This window comes from Glycine max, unplaced genomic scaffold, assembly GCF_000004515.6.
Source record: "Glycine max cultivar Williams 82 unplaced genomic scaffold, Glycine_max_v4.0 scaffold_32, whole genome shotgun sequence".
Taxonomy (NCBI): Eukaryota; Viridiplantae; Streptophyta; class Magnoliopsida; order Fabales; family Fabaceae; genus Glycine; species Glycine max.
The window spans coordinates 32,302-50,936 of NW_024464710.1; the positions used below are offsets into that span (position 1 = coordinate 32,302).

Here is an 18,635-nt window from a genome sequence, read left to right on the forward strand (position 1 = left end):
CCAACTCCAACTCCAATTAGCTTTGCCAAGTTCATAATTACCTAGGCCTTGGCTAGAGCTGACACTCCACTATTAGAGTGACAAGACATCAAGGCCATAATCTAGTACAAGGACCATAAAGATGTCTACAATATCTTTTGCATATATACACAGAGTTAGAGTGACAAGACATCAGAATAACTTCCACATATATTTCAGTTAGACATAATTTTATAGTTGTGCTCTTAATTTTATTGATTTATATTTATAAGAAATAAATTTAAATCTAGAAGTATTAGCTAATCGCCATTTCCCTAATCAAATTAATCAAGAACAATTTTAGACCCATATAATTAGCATTCAAAATCCAAAATTAGACTACATAAACATAAAAGGAGATTCTACTGTTTGCGCATGTACATACATACATAATTACAGTTCAAATCTGTCTTTCTTTTTGAGTTTTGAAAATAATAATAAACATAAAAGGAGATTCTACTGTCTTTCTTTAATGTCTTCCTCAAGAGGCCCCCAGAAGAAATCTTCTGTGTCAAACCTGTGTATCAGATAGGGGTTGAGAGTCAATGCATTTTTTTCCCAATTGGGAAGGGGAAGGAAGAAAAATGAAAAAGAAAAGTAAGAAAAATGCTACTCCAATGATCAAGAAATAATTTGCAGAGTAGCTTTGTCCTATTGAAATAATAATTTTACCATCAAGATTATATGATTATGGAAAGATCATCAAACTGTCAACAATCATGAGAATTTTCAAGAGTTTACCTGAGTACACTCTATCAAGCACACGGGGAACAACACAGAAAATAGTTGGTTTTAGTTCCCCAACATCATCAATTAACAATTTGACATCCTACAGCCATTGAGTAAATGATGGTCATATTCCAAATCCGAAGTTCAACTTTTGTGTGGGGGGGGGGGGGGGATCAAACAAATCCAAAGTTTAATTATTACACCAAATGTTCATTTCATAATGACAGATATACATATACTACATATACTTACCCCACGCCAGAAACCAATTGAAGCACCATGCCATATGAATATCTCCTCAATGGTCCTAAAAAAAGTATGTGCGAGTGGAAGGTATGATATGTATACATCCTTTTCTTAATAGGAAGTTCAAAGCTCTGAGTTTGATCCTGTGGCAGTATTAAAAATTGAATTAGGAATGGGAAACACAAAATATTCAAAGCAAAAGACATAATTAATTCCTTGAGGTCATGACTGAAATTAACCTCAGAAAAATAAATTCCAATGTATATGATTCTGTATAAATTGGTCAAACCAAACAATCCCCAAGTTTCCATTTACAAGATATCCTTATATTTTCATTTCCATTGCACAAAAAAGTTATATTCATTAATTGCTGTAACAAAGACATAAAAATGAATGCTTCTTTCTAAAGCACAAGCATTTTAGGAAAGAAAGGAGAGAATCAACAAAACTTACTCTTGAGATACTTTGTTGCATTTGGAAATGTCTTGAATAGCTGAAAAGTTTCAAAACAAATATTTGGGTGAGACTAACTGTTTACAAAAGATTGTACACAACTCTAAAATCCTTCCTAACAATTAAACTGCTATAAAACAGAGGGTTTAGATAGGAGAACCTCAGGTATCTTCTTCTCTTCTGCAAGTGCAATTGAGACCTCTGAATGGCATATAATAAACTCTATAGCCCCAACACCTGTGTCATATGAATGAGAGTGTCAAAGCAACTGAAAATTATAAGTTTAATTTGAAAAAATGAATATTTGTACAATGAGATATTCTCCCAGTACCATGCACCATTTGAATTTACTGCATGCAATAAACTTCAAAAAACATATCATTGTTAGAAAAGTTATATATCACAATTTTAGGTACCGGACAAGTCTCAGTGTAAGTTCTTTACTTGCATTATTTTAAAAGGACTTTGTTCGTAAATAAGTGGAACTCTCTGCAAAGAGTAGATATTCAATATAAGAAACAAAGCTTCAATCTAGAAATACCTTATTCTCCATTAAGCTCAATAAGGACTACAAAAATCCAACTACCAAAGAAACAATAGAGTAGAAATAGAAATAACAATAGATACTCAGCACAAAAAAGAAACAAAAATCAACATATCAACATCTAAATAATACAATAGAAACCTCCAACATATAGAGTGAGCAGAAAAATCAAGATGGAAAAAACTCACCAGAAAACAAGGGAAGCAAATTCAAAAATAAAATGTACCTGCATGCTCATAATCCATTCTGCAGAATTGGCACCATAAATACCACATTTTATACCCTGCAAATCAGCAATATATGAATTAAGCTGAAATGAACAAATTGCTAGAAACTATAAATATAATCATATGCAAATATGAAATATTAAAATCATATAAAATAAGGATATCCATGTCAAAGAACCAAGCACTTGAACTCACATGACCATGGTTCTGATTCACTCTTGAGCTATTCATGCACATGCAGATAGCCACATTACCAAGAACATATGGTCATATGTCTCACATTACCATGGTTCTATTTTGAACGAAATAGCTATCTGCCTCCTATCCTATTGAAACAGAATTGTTTAAAATATGTCATATGACGCAGCGATTGAGGTCAGGAACCATGTTTCCCCAGAGCCAGAGGTGGAGGACGCCGGAGTTGCTTCGTTGTCGAATCCAAAGGTAATCAGATGCTGCATGTCTTAATTATATGGAGTATTATGTAACATGAGACATATGACATATCACTTAACGACCGCAATTTTTGGACCAACGATACTAACCCTGCCGTAGGCGTTAAGGGTCATGTCGTCACCTTCTACTCTTACTTCCTCATGTCCAAAGTGTGACTGATTACTATTACTATGCTAAAGCATGGTTACGTTCTTTACTTGCTTTGTGTCATCGCACAAACAAGAAAATTTTCATGCTTTTTAAATTTCGTATTTTCAGTTCCACTTAAATTGTATGTCTCTCCTTTTCCTTAGCTTTCATGGAGCGTTTCTAGTTCTTCATTAACTCTCTTGTTCAATTCTTCTTCTTCTTCTTTTATGAAAATTTCTTAGATTTTTTTATTTAAATAATTAGAGGCTTGTGACAAATTCGGAATGCAAAATGATTTTAAAGGTTCAAAGGTAGCAAGCAAATCTGCAAATGTGAAAGATTTTATGGCAAGTGAGATTAAAGTTTCATAGATCGATAATTTTTTTAAAATAAATTTGTAATTTTGTGTGAAATATGATATTTTAATTGATAGTTTTATGTATAAAAGGTGAATTACACCTTTTCGTTTTGAAAATTTTCTTTTTATCAGATTTCTCTTCTTCTTTCTTATGTCTTTCTTGATTTCCTCATCTCTTTTCTATTTTAAATTAATTTCCTACTCTATTTTTCAATCTCACGTGATTTTCTCTTATTTCTTTTTGAACATTTTTTAATTATTATTAGTATGAAGTCTGCCTCCAGCTTTTCTACTTTTGCTTTATGGTCTTCAGGAAGCAGCCGGACCTCATCAATCAATTGGATACACTAGGAGACATTCTCAGGGGACACAAATTCCAATTCCTAATAATAACCTTGCATATTTATGTTTGAATAAATCTCCTGTAATATAATACTAATAATCTTATTATAAAATGAAAAAATATTAAATATATATTTTTTAATTTTATTACTTTGTAAGAAGTATTACAAGCATCTCATATATACATTTTTTTAAAACATCCCCAAATAATATAGCCAAATCTGTTCAATAAATACGAGGATGATACAAATACTCTAATACTCTACTTATACATTGCCTATTATTATATGTTGGAAGAAGAAGAAGATTTTATTTCATTTGGCACACCAAATACAAGAGTATGATCCCCTATTTATACTAAAATAGAGTGACCACTCACATAATTTGCTTATTCAAGAATAATAAATGCTCACATAATTGCTTATTCAAGACTTTGTAACTTACAACCTTACAACTTTCATCTTCCACAATTTAAGGCTCATAAAACTTGTTATTATTATTTTTCTAATTAATATCTAACATCCTCCCTTAATTGGAAAATTCTTCTGCACACCAAGTCTTGCTCGCAATCTTCGAAAATCTTCAAATTTGAGAGGCTTGGTGAAAATATCCGCAACTTGATCTTGAGTTTTCACATGAGTCAATTCTACTTCTTTCTTGGTAATACACTCTCTAATGAAATGATACCTTGTATCTATATGCTTACTTCGTTCATGGAACACCGGATTCTTGGCAAGCTCTTGTGTAGATCTATTATCAACATAGATCTTTGTGCTTTCCTTTTGCAACAACTGAAGTTCCTCCAACAATCTTCTTAGCCAAATGGCATGACATGTGCAAGAAGTTGCAGCTACATACTCGGCTTCACAAGTAGAAAGTGTCACAATGCCTTGCTTCTTAGAACTCCATGTAAAAACACAATCACCCATAAAAAATACAAATCCGGTAGTACTTTTTCTATCATCAACATCTCTGGCAAAATCACTATCACAAAATCCCACAAGCTTATAATTATTGGAGGGAGAATAAAACAATCCAAAATCAATTGTACCTTTCAAGTAACGAAGAATTCTTTTTGCGGCTTTTAGATGAGGAGAGGTAGGAGCCTCCGTAAAGCGACACACAACTCCCACCGCATATAGAATATCGGGCCTTGTATTGGTTAGATACCTTAAACTCCCCACAAGACTCTTGAAGACCGTGGAGTCTACCTTCTCTCCTTCATCAAACTTTGATAACTTCAAGCCACCTTCCATAGGTGTGTTCACGGGATTGCAATCAAGCATATTAAATTTCTTCAACACTTCTTTTGTGTAGCTTTCTTGTGAGACAAAGATAGCATTCTCCGTTTGCTTCACTTCCATTCCTAAGTAATATGACATGAGTCCCATATCTGTCATATCAAATTCACAAGACATGGACTCCTTGAAGTCTTCAAACAAATTTGGGTTATTGCCGGTAAATATAAGGTCATCCACATAAAGACAAATAAATAAGACATCACCATTATTAAAAGTTTTAACATAAAGAGCATACTCATTTTGACAACGAACAAACCCATTGTCTTGGAAGTACTTGTCAATGCGAGTATTCCATGCCCTCGATGCTTGCTTTAGACCATACAACGCCTTGTTCAATTTCAAGACTTTTCCTTCTTGACCTTCGATAACAAAACCCATTGGTTGTTCAACATAGACATCTTCTTCAAGATAGCCATTTAGAAATGCCGATTTTACATAAAGCTGAAAAATTCTCCACTTCATTTGAGCTGCCAAGGAAATAAGAAGACGAATGGTTTCCATGTGGGCAACTGGTGCAAACACTTCATTATAATCAACTCCATATTGTTGCTTATAACCTTTAGCTACAAGTCTTGCTTTGTGTCTTTCAACCTCTCCTTTTGCATTTTTCTTGATTTTGAACACCCATTTGACTCCAATTGCTTCATGACCTTTGGGAAGGCTTGATAACTCCCAAGTGTTTCTCTTCTCAATGGCTTTGATTTCTTCTTCCATGGCTTGTCTCCACCTTTTGTCTTTCATTGCTTCATCAAAGTTTAAGGATTCACTGTCAACAAAAAGACAAAACAAATCATTTATAACTTCAGTTTCATCATATAATTCTTGAATATTTCTCATTCTTCTTGGCCTTTCACTTGAACTCCCTTCGGAAGATGATGAGGCTTCATTGGTTGAAGGAGTTGGTGAAAGTGCTGGAGTTGAATCATTTGGAATCAAGGCTTTTTCATCTATTTCTTCAAAGTACGAGAAAAAATCATAAGTGTCTTCTTTCTCCTCCCAATTCCATGTGCCTTCTTCATAGAACTCGACATCTCGGCTCACAATTGTCTTTCCATTGTTTGGATTCTACAATTTGTAGCCTTTTGAGCTTGCATCATAGCCAATGAACACATGTTTCTCACTCCGATCATCAAGCTTGAATCTTCCTTGGTCGGGTACATGAGCATCTGCAATGCTCCCAAATACTCTCAAGTGATCAACTCTTGGCTTCATTCCACTCCATGCTTCTTGTGGTGTTTGATCTTTGACATTCTTTGTTGGGGAGCGATTGGACAAATAAACGGCACATGCAACAACTTCGGCCCAAAATTCCTTTGGCATATTTTTAGCCTTCAACATACATCTAGTCATATTAAGAATATTTCTATTTTTTCTCTCCGCTACCGCATTTTGTTGTGGAGATCTAGGAACCGTTAGAGGGTGACGAATCCCATATTTTTCACAAAATTCATTAAATTCTTTTGATGTGAATTCGCCACCTCTATCGGATCTTAGAGCTTTGATTACATAACCACTCTTCTTTTCCACAAGAGCTTTAAAAATTTTAAAAGCTACAAATGCCTCAGATTTTTGCTTTAGAAAATAAACCCAAGTCTTTCTACTATAATCATCAATAAAAAGCAAGAAATATTTATTGTTACCACATGAAGGAGGATTGATTGGGCCACACACATCGGTGTAAACAAGTTGGAGAGGCTCATTTGCTCTTGAATTAGCTTCTTTTGGAAAACTCCTTCTTGCATGTTTTCCAAGGAGACATGCTTCACACAATTGATTAGGATGGTTGATTTGAGGCATCCCTTTCACCATCTTCTCCTCTCCTAAGGATTTTAGTGCTCCAAAATTCAAGTGCCCAAATCTCATATGCCAACACCATGATTCATCTTTTATGCTAGCCGTCAAACATTTTGCTTCATTGGTTTTAATGTTCAAAGTGAACATTCTATTTCTTGACATAAACACCTTGGCAATCAAATTAGAATTTTGATCTCGAAGCCATAAACAACAATCTTTCATATGAATTTCATACCCCTTTTCAACAAGTTGTCCCAAACTCAAAATATTGCTTTTTAGTTTAGGAACATAGTAAACATCCATTATTAATTTGTGAGCACCATCTTTTAAAGAAATTAAAATGGTACCTTTTCCTTGGATTTTCACCTTGGAAGAATCTCCAAAAGAAACATTTCCTTTCACCTTCTCATCAAGTTCCACAAATTTCTCTTTGCATCCACACATGTGATTGCTTGCTCCATTGTCAAGATACCATAAGCATTTGTCTTCCTTCTCACCATTATTAAGTGATAGTAGTAGTGTTGACTCTTCAACTTCTTTATCTTCTTTATCATCAACAAGATTGACCTTCTCTTCAACATTTGTTCTACACTCCCAAGAGTAATGGCCATATTTATGACAATTAAAACATTCAACATTAGATTTATCATACCTCCTTTCATATGCTTTTTCATAATTGTTTCTACCTCTTCCTCTTCCTCTTCCACGACTTCTAGTGGATTAATGGCTCCTCCATTCATTATTGTCAAAATTATCACGATCTCCTCTTCCTCCTCTTCCTTGGCCATGACCACGTCCACGACCATGTCCTCTTCCACGTCCACATGCTTTTTGACTACTTTCTCCTCCATTTTCTTTCAAAGAAGCTTTGGCTTTGAGGACTTGCTCCAATGGCTCATCATGTCTTCTATTGAACCTTTCTTCATAGGCTTGAAGAGAACCCATCAATTGGTCTACGGTCATTGAGTCTAAATCCTTAGACTCTTCAATAGCACAAACCACATAATCAAATTTAACGATTAAGGAGCGAAGGATCTTTTCCACCACACGAACATCTTCCATATTTTCTCCATAACGCTTCATTTGGTTCACAATAGCCAACACCTTGTTGCCAAAATCTGAGATAGATTCAAATTCCTTCATATGCAATGATTCAAACTCTCTACGTAGAGTTTGTAGGCGCACCTTTTTTACCTTATCAACACCTTCAAGGGAGGTTTTCAAAATCTCCCATGCTTCTTTGGATGTGGTTGCATTTGACTCCAACTCGAACATAGCTTCATCCAAACCTTGATGAATGAATGTAAGTGCTTGTTGATCCTTCTTCTTCGACTTCAACAAAGTCTCCTTCTCATTTGGTGACAAAATAGCCTCATTTTGAGGTTGGGTATAACCTTTCTCTACAATCTCCCATGCATCTTGAGAACCTAACAAGGCTTTCATGCGACGACACCAATTATCATAATTCTCTTTGGTAAGACGAAGGAATTGAAACATACTCAAGCCATTGCTTGCCATCTCTCAACTCACAAAGTGTTTCTCTCTCAACACTCTAGAACTCAAGCTCTGATGCCACTTTGTTGGAAGAAGAAGAAGATTTTATTTCATTTGGCACACCAAATACAAGAGTATGATCCCCTATTTATGCTAAAACAGAGTGACCACTCACATAATTTGCTTATTCAAGAATACTAAATGATCACATAATTGCTTATTCAAGACTTTGTAACTTACAACCTTACAACTTTCATCTTCCACAATTTAAGGCTCATAAAACTTATTATTATTATTTTTCTAATTAATATCTAACATTATCATCCCCAAAAGTAACAAATGTTAGGACACTTACTAGTACCAAAATCTGCTTGAAGTATACTGCATGCAAAGTTTTGTTCTAAATTATATATACTGGACCTGACTAATCAAATAAGAAGCTTGGTTCCAATTAAATGCGAAATAACTGAGGATGCATCGATCAAACTCATCAATAAATTTCTGGCATAAAGTAGTAGGGTCCTTCTGATCAGCAAGATATTCAAGGATGCTTTCCAAACACTCCTAATAATAATAACAGTAATTGCTCCCTCTGCCTCATTTGGAGAAGAGGTAAACCTGTAATCATATGTAAGCTCTTCCCACTGTTTAATGTCCCTCTTCGCAAATATTATAATATGTTCATCGCCATTAACACTTATAACTCTGGAATAGCAATTTGGCTGCACTCAAACAAAAATTATAAGCAATTATTTTTTTCTTTAGCAACCAAAATAAGGCTGAATGAATTCTTCCATAAATAAACAAGTTGAATTGCAATATTTACAAACTAATGTCAAAAGCATAGGAGTCAATTCCATATAGTGGCACAGAGCAGCCATATAGAAGGTAGCAAGATGACATGTATTTTGAAGTCAAGGTACGCATTACATAAATTCTGACGAGAGAGAAGCTCTGATCCAGAATTGAATCCCACATAGCTTGTGTCAAATTCTTTCTTAAACATGAGTCGCCTAATATTTGAACAGAGATTTAGCTCACATATAGCATCTAATAAACAACTAAGTACCAGTATATTGTTAATCCCACATAGCTTTTTCCCTTTTTTCTTTTTATCTAATGTTTTCCTCTGAAAGCCAGTGGAAATAATAATAATAATTTACCTGGATCTATTCCATCAGTGTTTGGAGAGTCAACTGGAGGAAGGATGGTCAGCCCTTGAATTATAATGTCACTGCAGAGATAGGGGACAATAAGAATAAAAGAAAATACTGTGAATAAAGATTAATCCACCAACTGTCTAATCAACCTTGTTTAGTTTTGACAAAAAACACATACATCCTAACCCTAACTCTTTCAATCAGCATTTCTCTCTCTAAAATTTGTCTCCAAATCACAAACACACCCATTCCACACACACACACAATACAAATATTAATTGACCTTTCAATAAATGAGTGGTCCCTACAACTCCTTTTGAATCTAACTGACTCATTTTAAAACTCATAGCTAATTGTATCTAGTTGTGTAGCAATCACCACTACTCAAAACAAAACAAAAAAGAAAAAAATAAAAGAGAATGAACTAGAAAGTAGGGGTTCAGTTAAACCATTCACAATCAACATTCTTATTTCAATTCAAATTTCAAAATAAAACTCAGCAAGTAACGGCAACATGCCATGTAACCTGCGCATCAATCCCAAACCCTATGTTAATTGTCGCGTGTCCAGAACGAAGAAGAAGAAGATGATGATGTATCATATGGCTACACACTCTCTTTACCCAAAAACGAACAGATAAACACGCAAACCAAGGGCATGGAAATCGAACTATTACATTATATATGCAACAAGTCAGGCAAAGTATAAATAAAAACAAATAATAATATAATAATATACAAAAGCTGAAGCATATAGAAAACTGAATCAAGTTCAGATAAGTTTGCAATGTAACTGAAATTTCTCCTGATGCGTTAATCAATCAATCAAATTATTCTTCGCTGTGTAAAACACGTAAGAAGAAGAAAAAAAGAGGGGAAAATGAAAAAGAAAAGGGAAATTGTGAAGGAATTGCAAAAAAGAGAAAAAAGGAAAAGCGTGATTGAGGAATTGCCTGAGAGAAGAAGGGAAACAAAAGGGGAAAGGAAGAAAAGAGAGAAGGGATCTACCTTGTAACGTTGGGGCAGACGGATGTGTTTTCAACATTTGCGTCTGCGGGTTATTTTGGTGAAACTAAACTAGTACCTTCTCTGCATCAATTCAAAGGCCCGGTCCATAATCCAAAGGCTTGTGGCCATTTTGGAGTTTGATTTCAAGATAAAATGAATATCATTGCTGAAACTAACAAGAAATTGCCATAAAAAATAATGTTAATCTAAATTAATCCATAAAAATAATGTTAATCTAAATTAATCCATAAAAATAATGTTAATCTAAATTAAAATTTAATATTACTAATTAATATATTTTATCTTTAAAATTTTGAACAATTATTAACTAAAAATTAATTTAAATTGAATTGTTATTTTTTGAGATTGAGTATTTACTAAAAAAACAAGAGATTAATATTCAAATTTAAACAGTCTTAAAGAGTTTTACCTACGCCAACAATCGTAGGTATAAGACTTTTGAGGTTATACCTACATCAACCAATTATAGGCACATGTTTTATGAAGTTTTATCTACATCACGTAGTTGTAGGTATAAGTTTTTTAGAATTTTGCCTACACTGTGCTTTTGTAGGTAGTAATCCTTTTGAGTTTTACCTACACTAATCAACCATAGGCACAAGTTTTTTAGAGTTTTACCTACACAATGTAATTGTAGGTAGAAGTCTTTTTTCAGTTTTAATGAATTTACTTACACCAAATAATGGTTGGTACAAATGGTTGAGTTTTACCTACATTAGTCACTTGTAGGTAGAAGTATTTTTGAGATTTACCTACACTAATTAATGTCTGTAGGAAAAAGGCGTCTGTAGGCTTAGGTCATTTTTCTTGTAGTGGTGCTTATGGACATCTTTCTTCATATGGGGCCAATAAAACTTTTCTTTGAGTAAGACAAGGGTCTTGTCTATCCCAAAATGGCCCATGAGGCCACCCTCATGGCTCTGTTTCACAAATAATTTCCTGATGGATCCTTGGGGTATGCAAAGCTTTCCCTCTTTGAACAAATACCCGTCAGCCAAATAGAACCCATCTTAAGCCTTTTTCCCATAACTCTCATAAATAGGAGAGAAATGTTCATCTGAAGTGTTATATCCTAATTTCGTCAGGGGACTGTCATTCATTGATTCTCGCTAGCCAAACTGTGTTGTTCGACACCAGTTACCGCATAAAATGAAGGATTGTTCAATGTTTAGATCAGGAATGCGAAAGATACCAAAAGGAGGGGGCAAAAAGTTCTTTTCATTGAGTCCAACACCGCATTGAAAGTCATCGTTGTGACTCACAATGCCCAGTGCGGCATCAATCTGTCAGCTGATGAGCAGCAACAGAGAATTAATGTTCAAGGACATGACGGAGATGATACTGATGCAGGCAGACCACATAGTGGACTTTAAGTTGATGATGCTGCAGCCAGTGGCATGTCCATGGTGGCAAGGTGGGAGAAATGGGATATGTACAAGAACGTGAGATACAGAGAAGAGAGAAAGGATATACAGGAACCGAGAACGTGATCACTAAGGAGAGAGAAATAGGATACATGAATTATGGAGGAGAGAAAATTGAGATTTTATTTTAATTAAATGTATAAAATTTCTTTAATACCCTGAAATAATTAATTTACATTTAAAAAAAATAGATTTTTTGTCCTAAATATTTTGGTGTACAATACTAAGATTGTTTTCATAATTATTTGTTATCTAAAAGTTTAAAAAATACAAAATTAAAATAAAAGGTAAAATCTGATTTCAAGATTGAAAAAACTGTCACTTATTGATGCTTTCAAGAAAGGAATAACTTCAGATTCACTTTGCAGTGTTCTTTACTGATGAAACCATTCTACCTTGGAAGATACCCAGTTGTGTCCATTGTAGCTACAAAAAATGAACTCATCAGTATCTTCACGAGTATATCCTGATATGTTTGCATTGTGAAGGGAACATATGTTTTACACCCTACATGGCCTCAAAATGTTGAGGAATCTAAGCCCTTCTTCTGTACCGTCCGTTTTACAAATTCTAAACAAAATCTCTCCTTGGCTGGTAGGTTCCCGAATCACATCTATTCCCACCATCATTGAATCTTGTTAACTTACATCATATCCTCTTCCTATGTTTTCGTAATTTCCATCTTGTTTTCTTTTTTCCTTTTCAACCTTCTTTGTTGTTTTGAATCTTTATTTGTTCCTATTAACCAGGTGGCATTGAAAAAACCTATATAACATCTTCAAAGTAACATTTGTCGTAACTTTGGTGGTGAAGCTTCTCCTTCCATGACTTATTCTCTAGGGGATGACGTCTCCTCTAACCTCTTCTGCTTTATCTTTCGCTGCAATTCCATGGCTAAAAATCACCATTGAAGGACCTTATTGAAGCTCAAAGATCCAGCCTCCATAGAAGCTTCATAAGCAAGCTTCCAACAAGTGGTATTAGAGCACAAGAGCTTCAAGTAGGTGCTCCTTAAACCTCCACTAATTTTCAGCATTAATTTCTCCTCCATTGTTGTTTCTTCGTTTCTCTCCATGTATCTCCTCACGTGTCTTGTGCTGAATGTTGTTAACATAATTTTTTAGAAGTTCCACCGATTAAGCTTGCTATAGAAGCTAGATTAGATTTTCTATGGTTCAAATTCCTTGTTCTTATTCTTGAACCATAAATTGTGTTGAGTTTAGGTTCCTTTGAGTTTTATATTGTCAATTTTTTTGGCTAAAACCTAAACCATAAAATTCTTACAAAAACATTAAAGTAGAATAAAACCTCAAAAATCTAGAATGACATATTCACCTATTGTAGTTTTGTCATAAAAGTCATGTCTAGTCATGAAACTTGTCACATAAGATTCCTTATGTTGTGTTGAATTTTATTTTTCTTGTTTCTTTGTCTAACTCATTTGTTCATGAGTGTATGAAATTTTTTTAGCCTATAATTTAATTTGAGTCAAATCTTGCATGTTAATTAGTCCTTAACATGTTCATGCATAATTCTTAGAGAGTTTTTGATTGTGAACCTTTTCTTGAACTTTTAGGTTTCCTTATGATTGTGTCTATTGTGAATTTGAGTTTTGGTGATTGAATTGCTGGCTGAAATTTTGATCCTAAGTGAATGTTGAACTCCTAAAGCTGTCGTAAATAGGCTTAGTGAATTTAACATACATAGGAAAGTTGAAAGTAAACCAAAGGAAATCAATATATCATGCTTAAAAAATTCAAAGTCTGAAATCACTGGTGCGGGCAGCTTGAACATACAAACTTATAAAAATTACTGGGAATTTGTCACTTTGAATTTTGAGCTGAACTTTTTACTGAATTTTCTTGGCATCTAGACAAAAATTATATAAAAAGAACCAAGTGATTTGGATAAAATAAAAAAATAAGAAAAATCATACAAGTTGACAGGAAAAATAAAAAGAAGCGAGAATGGAAGTGTGCTTGTTGTTTTGGCTCAAAATTTGTTCCTTATGGAAAATTCATATAATAAGTAGAGGCCTAAATATGTTCTTGGTCCTTTTAATTTTGTGTTTTTTGATATTTGGTCATTGTGTTCATTTTTCTAATTTTAGTCCTTATAATAAGTTTATGCTTTTCCAATTTTGGTTCCTATAAGTTTTTTGCTCATTTTTAATCCTTGTAAGTTTATGTTTTTCCAAAATGAACAAAATATCTTACAGTAGGAACAAAAAATGAGCACAATATCTTACAGAAACAAAAATTGAAAAAGAGCGAACAAGGACTAAAATTAGAAAAATGAACTTACAGGAACCAAAAAAAAATTAATTTACAGGGACCAAAAGCATATTTAGGCCTAAAGTAGACTTGAGAATCTATTCAAAGAAGTTTAAACTATTTCTAGAAAGATGTTTTAAACTATTTATCTTTTAAAGAAGTTTTCAAAATTTTAATTTGTTACTAAATAAGCCTCTTACTTTTTTGTTATTAGTCTTCTTTTACTTTTTAACTTTCTTTTTCAATATCCCTTGTATCTCTCACCTAAAACAATCGTATTTGAGTCAAATAGGATAAATATGAACAAGAATTCCTTTTTAAAATATTGGCAAAATAATTTACTAGAAAATTAAATTATTGAGTGACTAACGAGGGGAAAGAAATTAAAGGACCGATATCATGATATTTTTAAATGTCTAGATACCAAATATAATAACCATAGGTATGTACGTAAGGGTCATAGCTTGTACACCATTGGTTTAACCAATAATCAGGATGTGCCACAAGCCTTAAAACAAGTAGAGCATTCAATGTGGTTTTTTTCCTAGCCTAATCTGGCTAACTCACAGATTTAATGAGTTTGGTCCATGGGTATATCAAGGCTATTGTGGAAGAGTGTAATATGTCTCCCATCATGGGAAAGGATATTGTGTCTGTCAGATAAATTAATTTCTTTTAAATATCAATGACTACTTTTTTTTTTTATCATGATGTCCCTGTCTTTTTCCATTATACACTCTTTCTTTTTGTCTTCCTTCATTCCCTGCTTATTTTCTTATTTTCTTGATGTCTGTAATACCTCAAGTGAATCACACCGGAACAAGAAAAATCCTGAGGCTGTACAGGTATGAGAATATACAGTTAAGGATAACTTAAAAGGAATTAATTGATACAAATTATAGCATTAAGATGAATATACTTTTTGGTAGGCTATCACATAAGAAGTTCATAATTAAGCATGCTTGAATTATTCTGCTGCTACAAAATATGATTGCTAAGAAAGAGCAAAAGGACTAACATAAGTTCCACGTTGCATTGGAGATTGATATACTTATATTCCAATCAGACAAAGTTGATCCATTAACTGAAAGGGCATCGATCACCCTAAAAAAAGTTATAGAAGTACATCATTATTGTTTGACAAACAAACCGACTGGACAACTACAATTCCACATTTTCCTGTTATCATCACTCAGATAAAAGTAGAATTGATAGTTACGAAGAACAATTTTTCATCCTTTAACAAAGTATGTCATCTACAGAAAAAGCAGAGTAGTAAGACAAGAAAACATAACTCAAGTTTCTGCATCACTGCCATAAGAAAATTAGTCACCAAACTTTTCGTTAAATAGCAGTGCAGATTCTTTCCGTGCCTGGCCTACAAAAACTTGTGAAAAGTTTACAATGTCCTCCTCTCTTTGTTTTCTTGCACACAGAAAACTCTGAAGTAGGCAACTTGCAACTTTCCGGTACATCATTAAAGAAGACCATCATAAGCCAATCTTGTAAGCAATAATCAAACTGACAACTTTCCAAAGCCAGCTACTAAAGAGAAAAAAATAAAGAAATCATGCACTATTAAGCAAAACATAGAATTTAATAAAACTTAACTGGAGATTTGCAAGGGTTCTTACATAATTCTGATTGGTTATATAGTTCCACATGAATTTGTTTCCTGAGACAGACATAATGAAACAAAGGGTTAGTACTAGGATAAGTTTCCTCTATCTTAGAATCTAAAGTTTCATACCAATTCAAAGTTCCTAGATCAAACAACAATATGGTTTTTCTTTATGCGAGTTTGCGTGGAGACAATTATGAATGTATTGCAAACCACTCATAGTGTGCCTGTTAGAATGTCAAAGAGTATTTTCATCATTTAGTTATTCTTTACCTCATCCATCAAATGAGGCACTTCATTTGTTTCGGGAGATTCCAAAAGGATTTTATCTCAATAAAAATTGGAATGTCAAAATCCTGAGATTCAGGTACATCTAACATCCTTGGAGTTTCCACAATTTCAAGGCAACCTGAGGATTGAGAAGGGATTAGGGGAGTGCCAACAGCTTAAGGGAATTACGCATTTTCATTTTATTTTGAGAATAGGAGTTGAAGGTCAGAGGAAGAACATGGAGAAAAACAGTGTTAGTAAAGATAGAAGAGCTTATAAACAAAAAGAAAAAGAAAGGTGATCAAATCAAACTTACATAGTGCACAGTAAGTAATGGGAGATTCTCTCTGCCTCTGTACACAGTGTGCAATAAGTAAAGTATGGTGGCATTCTGTTGGAAAGGGAAACGAACTATGTCTTTTGCACTCTTTATGCTCTTTCTAACTATATACCTTGAAATTAAACAGCATATACTAGTATTAGTAAAGAGCTGAAGATAAACAATAAAAAAAAAATACTTGCATAGATAAAATGGAAGAAACATTATTCTTGTACCACTTATAATTATTATGGAATGCATACCTTCTCCTTAGAAAACAGCCCAAATCCCTCAGTTTTACACACAAATTTTGTTTCACTTAAAAGTGTATTACTCAAACAATAGAATAAGATTACATTTACTATAAAAGTAAAATAGTGAAACAATTCTAATATCTTTGTCTCTAAGCATAATTTCTTCCAGAGAAGCAGTATGAAGAAAATTACATAATCATTAAGCTTCTGAAGTCTAACCTAATAAAAGCATACCTGCCAGCATCTTCAGGTTCATCTAACACAAAAGCATCCAACTCAAATCTTTCTGGTTTAGTAACAGGCATACACAACGTTTCCACACATACTAAGCCTTCTTTGTTGACGACAAATTTGTTGATTTTGACGAGAACCTCGTTACAATCTTCAAGCACATATTCAACCTTTTTATAGAATATTCTGATAGTGCCAAAAAGAAGTTAGCCAAGCACTCTATAGGATACAACATCAATTTCTTGCAAAATCTTGTCTACAGAAGGTAAAAATGAAATGAAAATAATGGCAAAACAATAGCATATATGACAAATCTTAAAATGATTTCACAGAAGAATAAACTCTTAAAATAACATCATTTTGTTGGCGGCTAATTGGCTATTCGCAATGACTGTAAGACTTCTCAACAATAATTGTTGTTGTTGCATACGATTGCAAATAAGTATATCTGCTTCTGGCCAAGGGGATTTTAATATCCTCCAAGGGACCTGTTGGCACTCATAAGTGGGATCTCCCTCTCAACAAGATTTTCTCCATATATGCATTCGTCAGGATTCAAACCCTTTACTACATGCTTAAGGGATTCGTGTCTAGTACCACTTGGATAAACCATTTCTTGGTACCAACAATAATTATGGTGAGCAGCTTGAAAGAAATCGTGGGTACTATAACAATGATGGTTACTTTGTAAAGTATTAGATGATTTGGAAATTTGGTGACACATTTTGTACCTTGGTAAAAAATTGATTCTCATTTACCAACAATATATTGTCTACCTAAATATAATTCTATCTTGATAAGTTTCTCAAAATATCTAATACGTATGGATTCTTCCCCAACTATTTAGCAAAGAGATGACTAGATCTACATCAAATCGATTAGTGTGGGTATTCACCATGTCTTTTAGTGACGATACAAATTAATCATGTAATTGTTATTAATAAATGAGTTAATTTACAATAACAAAAGAGGTAGAAATTTTACCTTATATAGTTAATCAACGAAATCATGGTCGTTGAAGATGTTTATTGGCCATGGTTAGAACAAACGATACGGCAAAGCATAAAAGAGAGGGCAAAGAAATATGAGACATGGTCAACAAATTCCATCTGAGTAGATCTGCAATGGAGGTCCATGAATGGGGTTTTGTTTCTTGACTCACGGATCTAGCATACACAAAAAGATACAAACACGATAAAAAATAATTATAAAGTGTGGACAAAGTCAGTCTTAGACCTCTGGGTCTAATAACCTATTTGGTGAGAACAAGAGGAGATGATGCACTTTATAGTGTAGATTTCATGTGGTAGGAATATTGCAGGTGTTAGAGTGATACTAAGATGTAGATGGAAGGTGTGCATTATAAAGCTTTAGAAACCTACACGGCGATCCAACGGGACTAGCACAAAGAAATATAAATCGTTTGATTTGATGTTATCAACAACTCAGAATAATTTTTTTTGGCAATCCTCGTCTTTTCGAACTAGCCAATGGAATGTCATTATAGGTACATGACCCACTTTTTATTCGATGTATGTTCTTTCAATTTGAAATTGGGTTGAGATCTAGAGAAAACCAACAACTAAACTCACCCATGTAATGCACTCCATTTATTTAATGTGTTTAAATTATCAGTTCTTAATTTGAGATATAGTATTCTATTTAATGAGTTTCTAAAAGTATATTGTATTTTTCAATTAAATAAAAAGGTATAAATCTATTTTTGATTCCTAATAAATATCTAATTTTTGTGTTTGTTCTTTAATAAACTTTTCTTTTTCGTTGAGTCCTTAATTAAACAAAAATTTTAATTTTGTCCTTAGAACTTTTTATAGTCCCTGATAAATTAACAAATTTTGTGTTTATTTTCTTGTATTTTTTTTCTGTTTTCTTAGTTAAGACTAAAAAATTCAGTAATTTAGCAGGGAGCAAACAAAAAATTTTCTAATTTAAAAGTGGTAAAA

The 18,635-nt window shown here is 33.5% G+C and overlaps 1 protein-coding gene and 2 long non-coding RNA genes across 3 annotated transcripts; all 3 read right to left on the reverse strand.

The window, feature by feature from the left end:
• Positions 1-398: 398 nt before the first annotated feature.
• LOC102668255 (uncharacterized) lies at positions 399-2,268 on the reverse strand. Its single transcript, XR_005890594.1, has 6 exons — positions 2,217-2,268; positions 1,607-1,683; positions 1,447-1,486; positions 1,000-1,136; positions 760-847; positions 399-535 (listed from the first exon to the last, which is right to left on the reverse strand). It is a non-coding gene; the product is annotated as an uncharacterized lncRNA (long non-coding RNA).
• A 5,049-nt stretch (positions 2,269-7,317) lies between these two features.
• Positions 7,318-8,115, reverse strand: LOC106797969 (uncharacterized). Its single transcript, XM_041013707.1, has one exon. It carries the CDS (start codon positions 8,113-8,115, stop codon positions 7,318-7,320), a length of 798 nt encoding a protein of 265 aa, XP_040869641.1.
• Positions 8,116-15,426: 7,311 nt separating this feature from the next.
• LOC106797255 (uncharacterized) lies at positions 15,427-16,283 on the reverse strand. Its single transcript, XR_005890599.1, has 4 exons — positions 16,184-16,283; positions 15,871-16,006; positions 15,611-15,651; positions 15,427-15,521 (listed from the first exon to the last, which is right to left on the reverse strand). It is a non-coding gene; the product is annotated as an uncharacterized lncRNA (long non-coding RNA).
• Positions 16,284-18,635: the final 2,352 nt, after the last annotated feature.

Bases quoted from the DNA above. Each gene is read 5' to 3' on its own strand.
- LOC106797969 (XM_041013707.1), bottom strand. From the start codon at position 8,115: ATGGCAAGCAATGGCTTGAGTATGTTTCAATTCCTTCGTCTTACCAAA.